General features: G+C 44.3%; 5 protein-coding genes across 5 annotated transcripts; 1 reads left to right on the plus strand and 4 right to left on the minus strand. All coding sequences in view use genetic code 12, as the record gives it.

Annotated features, from left to right (window-relative positions):
• Positions 1 to 16: 16 nt before the first annotated feature.
• On the minus strand, positions 17 to 904 carry PGUG_04453 (uncharacterized protein; the record flags this gene model as incomplete). Its single annotated transcript, XM_001483674.1, has 1 exon — positions 17 to 904. One exon carries the CDS (start codon positions 902 to 904, stop codon positions 17 to 19), a length of 888 nt encoding a protein of 295 aa, XP_001483724.2.
• A 166-nt stretch (positions 905 to 1070) lies between these two features.
• PGUG_04454 (uncharacterized protein) lies at positions 1071 to 2405 on the minus strand (the record flags this gene model as incomplete). Its single annotated transcript, XM_001483675.1, has 1 exon — positions 1071 to 2405. The coding sequence occupies one exon, from the start codon at positions 2403 to 2405 to the stop codon at positions 1071 to 1073; it is 1335 nt and encodes a 444-aa protein (XP_001483725.2).
• Positions 2406 to 2502: 97 nt separating this feature from the next.
• Positions 2503 to 9300, minus strand: BPH1 (Bph1p; the record flags this gene model as incomplete). The annotated part of the gene is made up of 1 exon (XM_001483676.1): positions 2503 to 9300. The coding sequence occupies one exon, from the start codon at positions 9298 to 9300 to the stop codon at positions 2503 to 2505; it is 6798 nt and encodes a 2265-aa protein (XP_001483726.2).
• A 488-nt stretch (positions 9301 to 9788) lies between these two features.
• On the plus strand, positions 9789 to 13298 carry PGUG_04456 (putative ubiquitin-specific protease; the record flags this gene model as incomplete). The annotated part of the gene is made up of 1 exon (XM_001483677.1): positions 9789 to 13298. The coding sequence occupies one exon, from the start codon at positions 9789 to 9791 to the stop codon at positions 13296 to 13298; it is 3510 nt and encodes a 1169-aa protein (XP_001483727.2).
• Positions 13299 to 13346: 48 nt separating this feature from the next.
• PGUG_04457 (exosome non-catalytic core subunit) lies at positions 13347 to 14324 on the minus strand (the record flags this gene model as incomplete). The annotated part of the gene is made up of 1 exon (XM_001483678.1): positions 13347 to 14324. One exon carries the CDS (start codon positions 14322 to 14324, stop codon positions 13347 to 13349), a length of 978 nt encoding a protein of 325 aa, XP_001483728.2.
• Positions 14325 to 14650: the final 326 nt, after the last annotated feature.

Here is a 14650-nt window from a genome sequence, read left to right on the forward strand (position 1 = left end):
ACAATCTTGGGATCTCTTATGCCCTTCTTTTACTACCCTGCGCTGGTACCCTGGGCACTGGCAGACTGGACTGACTTGCTCCCCTTTGCGAAACTTGACTGGGTGGTCTCTGTTGAGGTTGAGGCTTGCTCAACACTTCGACTTCTTCTTTCACAACATACTTTGCCGGTGGTTGCTTTTGGTTGATCTGCTCTGCAAGCTCTGGGTTGACAAACAGTAGCACATACGGAAGTGCCATGGTTATCAAGCACACGACGAAAATCGTGGTGTAGGTTCTGTTGCGAAATATGAAACCAAATGGACTGTCCTGGAGCATTTTGGAAAGACCACCTTCCAGGTCCTCATAGTATTGCGTCGTGCCAACAACCTTCACTTCTAATGGGTTTTCAGCACTAATAATTGCGCGTGATGTTACATTGAGTGGTTTTCCTGTGGCATGTTCAACTGCGGCGGTTTCGTCCTCGTTGGAAACTTCAATCTGCCACTTTGAATTTTTGAGTTCAAAGTCATAGCTATCAATTGAGAGCTGGTACAAGCCAGGATCCAACCCCAATGCACGAAATTTAAACTTCTTGTCTACCGGTATAGCCTCAGACTTGGTTGAACCTTCCAACTGAATGAGTATTCTGGACTGAAAATTAAGCCCGTTTCTACCCGGGGCAATTCCTCTCGAAGTTTCTGGAAGTCCTGTGAACCTCCCGTACACAGATCCAGCAACAGCCACCGATAGAAGGTACAAGAGCACCGTAAACGACAACATGGAATCGGTAGATTCCCTCAGGGAATTTCGAGAGACCAGTAAAGTGGTGTGCGGGTGTGGTTCGCGGGTATAAAAAGCACCATCGCGGAATTTTTTCTCTATTGTACATGTGTCGGTATTATTGTAGGGCTTTAATTCAGACATTCGTCTCTCCCAGAATTGAAACTCTCTACAACCGGCACTAGAGTAAACTAGTCGTACCTGGACTCGTCTGGGTAAGGGTAGTCACGGAAATTGCGGGCGTGGCTGTTGTGACATTTTGTCACCGATTGCAGCTGGGCATTCTAGCCTTCCAAATATTTTTTTGTAGTTACCGTCTCTTTTTCATTGCTCGCGATCCCCACCGGTCATAGCTGTACATTCCAAGGGAGATCATGGCAAGACCGCAGAGTTGTAGTGTAGAAATTGCTCCGAACCACTTGTCGCTGTTATCTTGAATTTCGGGTTTTCCAATGGCCAATACTAGGCTCACGGTAATGAGAACTATTCGCTTCATCATCGAGGCAATGGAGTACGAAAGAGCTGGAATCAGACCCAAAAGATGGAATGCCAAAAGCGTCTGGATGAAATGTGACAACGAGTCGAGAATGATTAGAACCACCACAAACAAAAATTCTGAAGAGGCATCGATATCGGTGTTTGTCGCCGTAATCCGCAGCATCAACAGGCCAGATTCCTTGAATAGGAACACCACAGACAGACAAACAAAGCCAATGCTTGAGCAGTAGAAGATTGTAGTCATGCGGTCAGGTTTGGATGCCTGCGATGTAGAAACAAACATATTGTTATCCTGGGTCACCTGGATGTATGGGAGCAGCTGGTGGTCCGATTCTGCCTGTTTTTCGTTGACTCTGAGATCAGAAGTTGAAAATGGTAATCGAATAGAGTTTGTCCTCTGTCTGAAACCATTGGGTTTATGTTCTCCATACGAAGAGCTCAACTCTGGGACTTGGTATTCTGGTAGAGGTGTCGTTGGTCGGCTGGGCTCGGTATTGAGCATCATTGAAGCCGGTTGGCTGGGTGTGTCCCAAGTTATCAACTCTTTTCCATATATATTTTGCGCTGCAAAAATGAACATGCTGAGCAAGCAGAAAGTGACACCCGTAATCTGGGTGGAGGTGAAGCCACCATGAAAGAATTGAGTGCCAGACTCGGATATAATCATGAGAACAACCCCAAAAACCAAAGGTGTTAATGACAAGACGGTTGATACTGGTACATGAACATTGTACACTATGCGGTATCCAGCCACAATTAGGAGTGGCGAGAGCGCCTTGAGGCTCGATACGGTAGAAAGGGGTATCATAGACGTCGCTTTGAGCGAAGCATACTTTCCACTGAACTGAAAAAGTCCCAAAGGACTGACTTTGAGAAATGAAAGTTTATGAAAAAGTGGTTTTGCGGGATCTGTGGGCACGCTTCCCAGTGGGAAATGACTGGTGGTATCGGGAAATGACTTTGAAAAGTATATAAATGCTGCAGAAAGAAGTGCTCCGAATAAGAATTGAGCCTGGCTTAAAAATAGCGGATAGTTAAATCGAACAAGGATTACTTTGGTTAATTGCGATGTTATCGACGACACTAAATACCATGCTAGGCACGCCAGTGTGGTTTTTACCTGAATAGGAGGTAGGAAAGACACCATAACAGTGGCTGGTCCAGCTTAACATACTCCGCAGCCGAGATATGGAGAGGCTGTGTGCAGGAATATATACTGGAGATGGGCAAGTTCATAGCTACTATTACCATACATATACTCTTCCAGAGACATCACCAATAACGAATTGGAGAATTCCTCGGCAAAGACGGTCGTCGGGATCAACTTCGGTTTTTTTGAGAAGTTCTATGCAACTCACGGTTTGGATATCTGTAGCTGAAATATCGACATGGTTCAACTCTTGGAGGCACCAATTGTTGATTTTCGGAACCAATTCCAACACCTGGATGCTTGTTGACAGTCCGGTGGTGAGGGTTAAAGCTAGAATTTCGTTATTCCAGTAGCTGTGATTATTCACCACCGACCGACGATCCGACGGAACCACTGTTCCATTAGAACTTGCAAAAGCCAAAGCTGTGACTTTCTGTGAAAGCAGGTACGAGATCACCTCCTCGCCGTTGATGGTGTAGATATTCAAAACCTGTTTATCGTTTGTAGAACAAATAGCAGCGATGTTTCCATTGTCTTCAGACAAAGCAATGAGCTCCACATTTTCTGCTTTCACCTTCCGAATAAACTTGTTCCGAACCAAATCCCAGCAGATGGCAAGACCAGAAGCATCGATACTTACGCCAAACCGGTGGCTTCGGTTGTACTTGATGGCCTTGATTTCCGTATTGTGGCCCCGAAGAACACATTGAAAATTAAGACTCTTTGCTGAATGGTACTTCCACACATTTATAACCCCATCCTCGGAGCCGGTGAGAAACTGCTTGTATCCCATCTGGGTGAGGGCAGTGATGTTGAAGTCGTGAAGGCCAAGAAAAACAGTAGAATTGATTATCAACGAACCACTTTCGTCTTTAAAATGGTTCACCTTGCGTATCAAAAGATCGTCCTCGGCACTGATACAAGCCGGTCTCCCCACCCATTTGTTGCCCTTGGTGCTCCACTCTAGCTTCTTTATTGGCAAGCTGAGTTTAGACTCAAACAGAAGCTTGGGAGGTCCATTTACGCAGCTTATCACCATGTACAAGCTTGGAACGTTGAGTACCTCTTTGGCAAGGTGAGGACGGCTGAATAGTTTCATTGGAGTTTGGCCGAAATTGTTGATGGCTCCGATAACTGCCCTTTTTTCGGTTTCGTCGTCAATATTGTCGATGTTAATAGCTCCATTATATGAGAGGTGGTGAAATACATTGAGACTTTTCACGGCTTCAGGTCCACTTTGCTTGACGCCAAAGATGAGGTCGATCCAAAGATGGAGGTTTGCAGACACATAGGAGCTCTCTAGAGCCTCTCTGTTCTTTGCAATAAATATTTTCGGGTCACCATGGGCCCATGGAGGTAGTAGCACATCGTTGACCGAGGTTCCATTTTGAAGGTTTCCCAACGCAAAATTATTGGAGTTGACTAAGAACTCAGGAAGGTAGAAGAACTCGGGCGTGAGCTCTTTGACATCTGTGGTGTTATCGCGAGCAGCCAGGTTCCAAGCCTTTTCAACTGAGTAGAATAGTCTATCGGCATGGTCGAATTTTCCACCTTGCAAAAGCAAATACGACTGAACATGAGGTCGAAGTCGAATGAGATACGATGTCACCACCATAGCCGAAGAATAATGGGTTCCGTAATGGAACGGTGGAGCATGCTTGTCATTCAAGCTTTCTAAAGCCTCGTACCGCTCTTTGAACTGGTTTGCTCGTGGCTGGGTTTGAGCGCCCATTGGCTTGGATAAATCTCTGAACGAGGCAGGATTCAGAAGATCCAATGTTTCGCTGGTATAGTCGGAAATTACCCAAGGAAACACGGGGTACTGGGTCAAATCATTGTAGGTTCTTCCAGCGATCGTATTGATTATCATGAGATAGTAGAAGTTGGATATCTCTCCCATCTTCCATTTTTTCGTAGCTTCAAGGACATTCATATTGGCGAAAGCCAGGGTGAATTTGGACGCAAAGAAAGAGCCAGTATTGGAGTTGCTGGTGCTGTGGTGCAAGATACTGGAATTGAGCGCCTTGGTGAGATCAGAATCTAAACCAACCCCAGTAGCCAACGACAGTAGCTTGGAATAGATACTATCACGATCTTTCTTGGAAAGACAAGTAACCAAGACACTGGCTCCGTCGCTGAAAAACATCTCCATGGCCACGTCCCGAAGCAAAAATTGTCGCTTGGAAACGCAACTTAGTTTCTCCAAGCTCCAATTCTTGTTTCGGTGAAGTTTGTGCTCCATCTTGGCGGAAGACGATTGTGAGTTGATGAGCTGCAAATATGGATCTCTGAGCTCTGGTGGAGCATTCGAGGCATTGACAACCGTTCCATCGGCGCAATGCAAGTAGTTTTCGATCAAGTATATATGGGTGTTGCCTAGAATCATCAAGCTCTCGATAGGTGCCAAACCGTTAATCTGGCTCACATTCCAGAGCGCAACAATTTGATCTCCCATGTAGAGGCTTCGTAAGACTCTTCGATTGCGATCATCAAAGTCAGTGTTTTCATCGGTATCCTCATCATTGATTATCTCGTAGTCGTCGGCGTCGTTGGTATCATCCACCTCTGTTGAAAGAGCCATGGAGCTGAGTCCAGAGACTGCTTGCTCATAGGTGAGTGCTTGGTCTTTAAGAGGGAGTTCTTTCGTGGGCACGCTGAGATTATAAGAAAGTCTTTCCGACTCAGAAAGGTGCTCTTCGAGTATAGTTCTCTTGCGCATACTATCGTTGTTCTCAATATAGTCCAACGAGTAACTTGAAACTTGGCGTCGACTGTCACCCAAGAGCCTTGTAAACTCTGTCTTGTAACTATTGTAGGAGGTTATGAAAAACTGAGAATTCTCTTCTTTGTCCTGAATGGTTCGGTTGTACTTTAATGTCTCGGTATGGATTATCAGGCTCTTGAGTCTCTCACAATCACGGACAAAAATGTCCAAGTATCCACTGTCGTTTAGTCCCAAGGAGCTTCCGTTGTGAAGCATAACGCTCATCATATCCATGACTTTGAGCCGGCTGGCACCAGACCTTTGGTCTTCAGGGCTGACAATTAACGAAAATTTTGACATGAAGAATCTTTTAACCTTGGGAAGATTTATACTCTTCATTGACTCGGAGTCATTTTGAGACATCAAAGCTCGGTAAAATTCTATCACGATCAGCTGGCGATCTTGCTGGCCCTCCACGGTAGCCTCACGAACAATCCGGTCAAATCTATCCATGGTAAGCATGTATGAGGTGCGCATAAAACTGATGGTATATTCCATTACCGCACTCTGTTCACTTTTCGGAAACTTGAAGTAGGTCCCCCATATTAGCGTGATAATTCTGCTCAACTGAACATCGTTCAACACTTCTTGTTGAAAGACGGTGGTTTGTCGATAAAGAAGAAACTTCAACACAGAGTTCAATTCTTCTTCCAAATCTTTGTTAGCCAGATACTCGTCTTCGTCTTGTCTTTCGTTACCAACTGTACACTCTGCGATCTCTAGAACTCTCATGACAATAATTTGGCCAAGATACGATTTTAACTTGCTCAAAAGCGAAAGTTTGTGCAATTGATGAGGAGCAGAATCAACGAGCTCTACCACCGATACGAGACATTTAGTGAACAAATCAGTTGTCTCTCCACTGACGTAGTAATTTCTTCCAATGAAGTTGTTGAAGTAGTAGCACAAACAAGTCAGTGATCCTTCAACAAAATCAATGACACTGGCATCAAAACTGTTTTTGTCTATGCTGTTCACAAACTGTTCAATGTGGCCAATGATGCTGGGGAATATAGTGTCCAATGCTATTTGCCTAGTTATGTCATTGAGCGACCGCAAAGTTGCAAGCAAATTCTTTGAATCATTGATTTTGGAAAAGAAGATTTCCGTCAACACTTCCACCCATGCTTTGTAACAAGATTCGAAACTCGATCTGATATCCTTGTTAATCCAAGTTAGTGAAAGCCTCAAGTGTGCAAGAAGCTCAAAGGCACCCTCCAAGTACTCTGCGCTAGTGAACACTTGCGCAAGAGCTGGTATTCTTCTGAAACCGTTTCTTATAGCGTCTGGCATTTGGTTTAACAAGTGCAAAACATTCAAAGAAACTTCAACATTATTACAAGTGTTGACTATTGACTTCCTTGGTGAATTGGGAGCGCTCAATAACTTTCCACTGGCTTTGCTGAGAACGTTCATGGAATTGAGCATCACGTTGTTGAGTACTAGAAGAAGCTGCGGTAGGGCTAAGACTCCATCAGGCTGGTCTTTCGAAGCAATTGCTTCAATTATCAGATTGATAGACTCATTTTCATAATCAGAATCTTTCAGTAAAGCTTCTTCACTGAAAGACAACTTGAAGAGCAATCTCACAATATCGTCATTAGACCACCAATCTTTCAAATAGTAAGTCAACACCTCTTTGCCGTGACTTCCTTGAAAGAATCTCTTTTGAACATTGGGCCCAAGAGCACGGAGAAGTTTAGCGAAAAGTTTCATAGCACACTTAACCACCCCCTCGTTAGTCTGGGATGTATTGTTGCAGCCAAGAAGTAAAAGAATCCAGTGCAAAGTAATAGCACGAGAAAATCTTTTGACTTTCTTTGGCAGTCTTGTCCTTTCACATAACACAGATGTCATCAGATTGAGAATTTCTAGGCCAATCTGATGCTGCGCAGTTCTTGAAATATCAATGTAGCTCTCTTCGTCTTCTTGTGCCATGTTTCTGGGAGTTATAGGTTCAGAAGGAATCAACAAGTATACAACAAATAATGAAAGTGCTCGTATGCTCTCAATGGAGGAGTCCACTATAACGATATTCTTGACCACTCTTGTCAACTCAGCCATGGTCTCAGATGATAACTCAGCACAGCCATCCGAGTTGATCGAAGCTTTCAAGATGTGCACCAACTTGCGGAGTAATTTAAGTTTCTGTAGTTCAATCAAGTTCCACCGACAATACTCTCCCCCACTAATCATGGAATTGAGGTGCTTTAAAAAAACTTGCAACGAAGTCCCGCTTCCTGCAAAGATATGATCGGCATTGAGTATCAAATGGCGGTAGATTTGGGGGTTCGTTAAAAGCGGTGAGCCAGCGTTGGAATATCCACAGTGTTTAAGGATACACAGAATTAGTTTTTCTTTCACTTTTTCGCTTCTGTTATCGATTCCGTTGGAGAGAAGGATGCTTAAAATACCGTAGCCGCTGATGTTTTCGAACTCTCTCGCTATACGCCAGTTTCTGTTGATGATGGAAAAGAGCAATTCAATGGCTGCGAAAAACGCACTTTCCTCAGCTGCTAAATCAGCTTCAGGCTTCCGAGACTCTTTCTCAATTAACCTGAGGAGGAAATACGTACCTCCCACACTGTAGAAAGAACTTGTGAGACTTTTTGCTTTGTGGACAACGATCTTTGAATACTTAGGAGCTTCCAAATCACTCAAGCGACTGCCATTAAAGTCAAGAAGTACATTCTCGTTTCGGAATGTTTGCTGCATTAAATGGCGTGTGTGTCGTATACGGCTGTCGATAGAGCCATCTTGGACCTGTTTGTGAGCTCTTTGCTTTCCTGAGTTGTCTCGATAGTGCTCTTTAACTCTCAATTCTGCTACCTTAGAAGCAAAATCCACGAATCTTTGACCTTGAATTTCATTCATGAGACTTAAAACATTGTTCAGCGACAAATCCTTGTAACTCCAGTCATAATTAAATCCAATTGCATGTAAAAATGCGATCCATTGGTGGTTCAATGCTATGTTCAACACAGCTAGATTGCGTACTATGAGCTCACTTTGTCCTATAGGATGACAATATTCATTTTGGGTCGAGCCAATGTATAGTTTTTTCCATCCGCCAGCAGCGCTCTGAAGTATAGGACAGGGAATGTACTCGCTGCAGTCGCCATCTATGAAAAGACTGAGTCGCTGTGAAGGATCGTAGGTTATGGCAATATGGTTAAAGTCGTTATCAGCTCCGTTGCTGGTGAATTTTTGGTTGAATGGGAACAGTATCACAGATTGATTACCGTTGTTATATAGGTCAACCACTAGCTGATAAGAACAAATTTCACTGTCCAAAAGTAACTTTATCATTACTGTGTGTCCGGCATCCTCTGCGGACGAGGGCGCTAGTTGAAACAAGACTATGCTTCTAGTATCATCAGACTTTTCATTATTGCAAAAGCTGTCGAGTTTGAACCAGAATTGAATTGTGAAGCAATGCAGAATTTCGCTCGTTGAAGCAAACGGGATTGTTATGGGCTGTTTTTCATAATCGTTAAATACCAATGTAGGTATGTTGGAAGTTGAATTTGAGAGGATTTTTTTCAAAAGAGTTATATGGAAAGTTGATGAGGAATGGTTGGCCGAGTCAACTTTTCCAACCAATGGGGCCATAAGTTGCTTTAAATAAGTAAAGTCGCCTCCAAGTTCAGCGTACGCCACCAATACTCTCACATGCTGAGATATGAGACAGTGGACTTCTTCTGGGTGAACTTTGTCATTTGCAAGATCCAATTTGAACAAACTTGCAGCAAATAGCTCATGAAACCCGCTTCTAAAAAGCTCAATTTTGACAGTGAATGATACAGTACTTGCACATACTAGTATTTCAAACAATACGATACGAAGTATAGGATATTCGATACCTTGAGGAGAATCTAGCATATCAAGAAACCCTTTCAAGTCATCCTTGTCAATAAAGGGAGCAGTATTTCGAGGTGGTGGTGCTAGTAAAACTTCTTCGGAAACAATATCCGATAACTCATTCTGATTTCTGGCTACATCCAGTAATTCTGCCCGCCAATTGTCCAAGAGCTCCCTATTAATGGTGTAATTACGGAGAACCTTATCGCATAGAAAATTGATAATTGGAATCGACAGGTCATCTTGGACAATTTCCGAGTCCACCATTGTGCTTTCCTAGCTCCAGAGAGTGTGCTGATCAAGTATTGCGAGCTGAACTGTCGTTTTCGTGTGTTGTGGTGATTAAGTTAAGTGGTTCTGGAGAATAAATTAGAGTCTGGGGTTTGACATGGTAGTTATATGCAGGATGATAGAAATTGTTAAAAGCAATCGAGGGCACGATAACTATCAAAGAAGTGCAAGCAGTTGAGCTACGTACAGGAACCAAACTGATCAAAAGTAGAGTTTACTTCTATTTCTTCGACAACTTTTCTTCTTTTGCAATTGTGGTTTCAACGCCCATCTCGCGCTGTCTGCAGGACTCTCACAAATGGCGATCGATTCCTTCAGAAGATTGTTAGACTACTTACGCCACAAATAACCAATTCAAAAACAATTTGACGGCGTGAAACTCGTATATATCGTCCAAGCGTATCCTAAAAAGTCTCTGTGTACCATTGGAGACAAGCAACCATCTTAGCATATTGAGATCAAAAATGGTGCAGGACATCACCGATAACAATTCTGTCTCTGGCGAAGAACCGCTGCCTATTTTAAGCCCCCTACCTCAGAATGGGGAATCTTCCAACGATTCTGAACAGCATGCTGGTTTTGGCAAAGAAGCACTTTCTCTTAGCTCGGTGACATCGACTTCTTCGGTTCCTGCTGACGACAAAGAAAGTCAAATATTGACTGAAAGACGCCAGGAAATCGAAGATCTTCTCAAAACCTCATACGGAGCAGAGGGGGATCTCTGGTACATCATTTCACATGTCTTTCTCAAGACTTTCCTATACCTACAAGTGGATTCATGGTCGCAACTTGCTAATGAGCTTGGACCATTGGATATGAATCTGATTGTGGATCCTATGGGTAACCTATACCCTGAAAAGGACGAGCCTGTGCCCACATACAACGTGCCCCCACAAGTTTTTATAAAGCTTACTGAGTGGTTTGAAGTAAAAGGAGACCCGGTTGTACGCACACTTGTGAAAAATCCAGAAACTGGTTCGATCGAAGTAGAGAGGCATCCCACGTTGTTTGCGTTGCACCAGCTCGTGAAAAACACACCACAGCGCCATGGTCGGTACCAGAGCTCTCATCACAACTACAACCACCATCCAACATCTTTCTTTCTTTCAAGAATAAGAACCATAGGTGAGTTGCTCGAAACTGTTCGGTCTCAGATTAAGCTTGAGAAGAAGTTTAGAGTCTGGGTAATTGCTCCACTTAATGATGTCGGAGAGACCATTTCTCCTAGTATCACTATTCCATACTTTGTTCGTTCTATTCCTCGAAAGTCGTTGATTCTTCCTGGACTATTCGAGGCGACGCTTTCGAGTCAAGGTTTGGCCAACCAGAAATTCCATCTTTTGGTCGAAACTGCTGAGAAACCCAACCGTAACTCGCTGTTATCCTTTCCCTTGGATACCTACCTACTGTCCATCAAGTTGGAGGCACAAAGACTCGATGCTGTCACTGGCAGAAGTACAACTGGTGGCTCGGGAGGAACCGTGGGCTTCTCCAACTTAGGCAATACTTGCTACATGAACTCAGCGCTTCAATGCTTGCTTCACGTACCCGAAGTCAACAACTATTTCTTCTTGGATATCCACAACAAAGAGCTCAACACCACCAATGCCTTGGGATTCAAAGGTGAAGTTGCCATGGCCTTTGCCTCACTTTTGCACAAAGCGTTCGACCCAACATCTCTGGTCTCTAGCGTCTCTCCCAGAGATTTCAAGTACACCATCGGTCATTATTCCTCGATGTTTCTGGGCTACCAGCAACAAGATTCTCAGGAATTTCTAAGCTGGCTACTTGATGCGCTTCACGAAGACTTGAACCGTATCCTTAATAAACCCTACAGCGAAAAGCCAGAACTCAGTGATGATGATATAGGCAACCAACGGGCCATCATGGAACTAGCAGAAAAGTGCTGGATGCAACATAAGCAACGAAATGATTCTGTTATCGTGGACTTGTTCACTGGGCTCTATCAATCTACATTGGTGTGCCCCGATTGTGGAAAGACCTCAATAACCTTTGATCCCTTCAGTGATTTGACCCTTCCTTTGCCTATAGAAAAGAAATGGTTTCATACAATTACGGTTGTGGATATGTCAGATAAGCTGAGCCTGAACAAAATCAAAACCTTGGAAATATCGCTACCAAAATCCTCCACATTTGATTCGCTCGTTCTGTACTTGTCAGAATTCTTCCATTTGCCTCGCCATTACTTCTTTGTCTTTGAACTATACAACGACGCAATCATAAAAAACTTCCAGGAAGAATACCAGCAGCTCAAATTCTTCCCTATTAATGAACTCTTGGCTGAAGATGACGACCACTACGTTTACATTATACCTCATGATCCGTCCCGTGATATTATCGTGCCGGTATTTAGTACGTTGGAGGACTCAGACCCTTCATATAAAATGGTGCATGCTTTCGGGATACCGCTATTTCTTGTTTTGGATGAGAACGAGAGATTGGATTATGCTGTTGTTCAAAGCAAGATCGAGGAGTTGACTCGCTATTTAGAAGTTGACAGTTTCGAGAGCTCGCCAGAAGACGACAAAATGGATGAGGATTCGACCAAAGAATCGAGACCCTTCTATTCGGTGAAATATATTGATGAGATCAAAATGAGACACACCTTTAGAATGAGACCTCGTCCCGACACTGATAGTAGCTTACAGGCACCAGTCACTCGTCTCAACTTTAACCGTCTTCCAGATTTACTTGAACGAGCCTCTGCGGACGAACAAAAGTTCTACATTAAATCGCAGTCTGATTCTCCAATTGAAAAAGAGGCCGATTCTCCTATTGAAAACGAAAAAGACGAGGAAACCACTGAAGCATCCGACTATGTTCTCGTCGAAAATTCCAAGTCACCAGCTAGTAAATCTCCCGTCAAGTTGCTGGACGATGAAACCGATGGAGATGGGTTTGTCAATCTTGGGCTGTTATTTGACTCCACCACCACATTGCCCACACCGTGCGAGGTTAGTGAGTCAGAAACAGGCTCGCTAGGAGATATTGCAAATAGCTCTCAGCCAAGTCCTTCAGAGGACATGTTGGTTACCAAGCATATGGTGTTGGTGTGTCAATGGAGAAATGCTGCCTACGCTCAAGTTTTCGACAAAGACGAAGCCAAGGCGTGGAAGAACAAACTATCCATTCGAAATGAAGCTGTGGAAGCAAGTAGACTCAAGGCAGAGAAGCAAAGAAGAACCACCGTGCTGTTGGTGGACTGCTTGCAAAGTTTCAGCACCCCGGAGGTTCTTGGTGAGTTTGACTTGTGGTACTGTCCTCGCTGCAAGGATCATAAGAGAGCTACCAAGACGATTCAAATTTGGTCTACAGGAGACATTTTGACCATTCATCTCAAGCGATTTCAGAGTGCTCGCTCGTTCAGTGACAAGATTGATTTGACTGTGGATTTCCCCATTGAGGGTCTTGACATGTCTAACTTTGTAGCTGGTGGAGACGAGTCGTTGATATACGACTTAATTGCGGTTGATAACCACTACGGTGGGCTTGGAGGGGGCCATTATACTGCGTCGGTGAAAAATTTCAGAGATGGAAAATGGTACTATTTCAATGATAGCCATGTTTCTCCCATTGAAGATCCCACGCAATGTATAACTGGTGCGGCCTACTTGTTGTTTTATCGCAAGCGAAGTAGTGCACCTTTGGGTGGGCCGAAATTGGAGAGTTTGTTCAGCGAAGGGTCGCAGGAATATAATCGTACTTTTACGCAGTTTGAGCTGACGGTTGTGGATCTTCAGCAACAAGTTGAAAAATACGACGAGGAGGAAGCACAGACTGGCAAAGAGGACGAGGAAGTCCCCAGTTCGAATAAAAAATCGAGATCACCAGCGGCAGAAAACGACCCATATTTTAAAGGCGACGACGACAGTCTTTTTAACAAGCGGAAACAACGTCTCATTTCCAAGGATCCCGAGCTGGAACGAGAGGACTCGGAGCTGGAGAGCAGCTGAGAAAAGTGCTTAGGAGATGGTATTAGTAGTATGTACGAATCTAATGAGCTATGGTGCCAATTCGGCTCGTAATTGCGACAACTCGATTGCCTTTTTTATCATATTTCGGTCGATGTTTCCCGAGAGACTGAAGCCCTGGAGTTTATCTTTGGTAGTGATGATGTTCATTCTGGAGGTAGCTGCCGTTTCTTCAGCGTCACCTTCAAGCTGAGCCAAAAGCACCGACTGGTTCACCACACCAAACGACGACGATAAGCCGATATTTGCAGTTTCGAGCTCCAAAGGTTTCAGTATCTCAGCATTTGCATCGATGTTGAGCTGTTGCTGTGAATTTAAATGTCCAAAGTTACCTCGAGAACGAACAGGCACACGAATATCTACGGTATCATTAATGTACATCCGAGGAAGACGAACGTTAAGCAACGCTTCCACCAAAGCCTTGTGACAAATGTCGAAAAGCGGTCCGTCTCGCGACAACACCTTGAGATGGGCTGTCAAAACCATTTCGTGATTCACCATTCGCTGTTTGTCGAGAATCTCATATTCGTCTGGGTTGATATCTGGGTAGTAAATCAGCACCGACTGATGACCAGTGCCACGGTCATTGATCACCGCCACTCCAGGGGTCACCCTAAGTGATTCTCTGGGGATAATTCTCGAATGCAACACCAGCTCGTAGAGTGACTCCGACAAGATCATTTCTTCGTCAGTTGGGGCGCCACTTCTACCTCGAGAAACTTCCACCACGGGGTATATAGAGGCATATTTGGATGTATTTGTGGTGTCTCTCTCGACGGTTCCTACGGAAATGCCACAAAAAACGGTGGTAGATCCACTTTTCACGATGCTGGAACCGACGACCGGGATGCCGTCGGAGGTGTTTAGTGCTCCCAAAGTTGTTTTTAGAGGTTTAAACTCGTCAAATTCTCGCAAGCAAGGCCGCAAGCCCTCGGCAATATGACGATCAAGTGAGATGTCTGGCGCAACCCGGGCCAAAACATCGGGCAGAAACGATAGTTGCAGCATAGCGATGTGAGGAAAACCGCGAAGATGAGGTGGTGGTCACGTGTGCGTTCACGTGCTCGTTCATATATGGATCACGTGTGTACTCGCGTGCCACTTATCGCCGGATCACATGGCTTCTCACGTCGGGTATCGCCGGTGGTGCGAGATCCGGTGGTCCTAGATCCGGTAGTCGCCGGCGGGCCGGTCAGGGACATTGGCACGGCTGTGATTGGCTAGCGATTAAATGCGATAAGGTACTGAAAACGGCAAAAAAGTCCAGCATTCATATGTTTGTATACAATTGGTGTCTGAGTCAAATTTTCACGCAACCACCTCTATTTCAAGTC

Source organism: Meyerozyma guilliermondii, genomic scaffold (assembly GCF_000149425.1).
Source record: "Meyerozyma guilliermondii ATCC 6260 scaffold_5 genomic scaffold, whole genome shotgun sequence".
Classification (NCBI taxonomy): domain Eukaryota; kingdom Fungi; phylum Ascomycota; class Pichiomycetes; order Serinales; family Debaryomycetaceae; genus Meyerozyma; species Meyerozyma guilliermondii.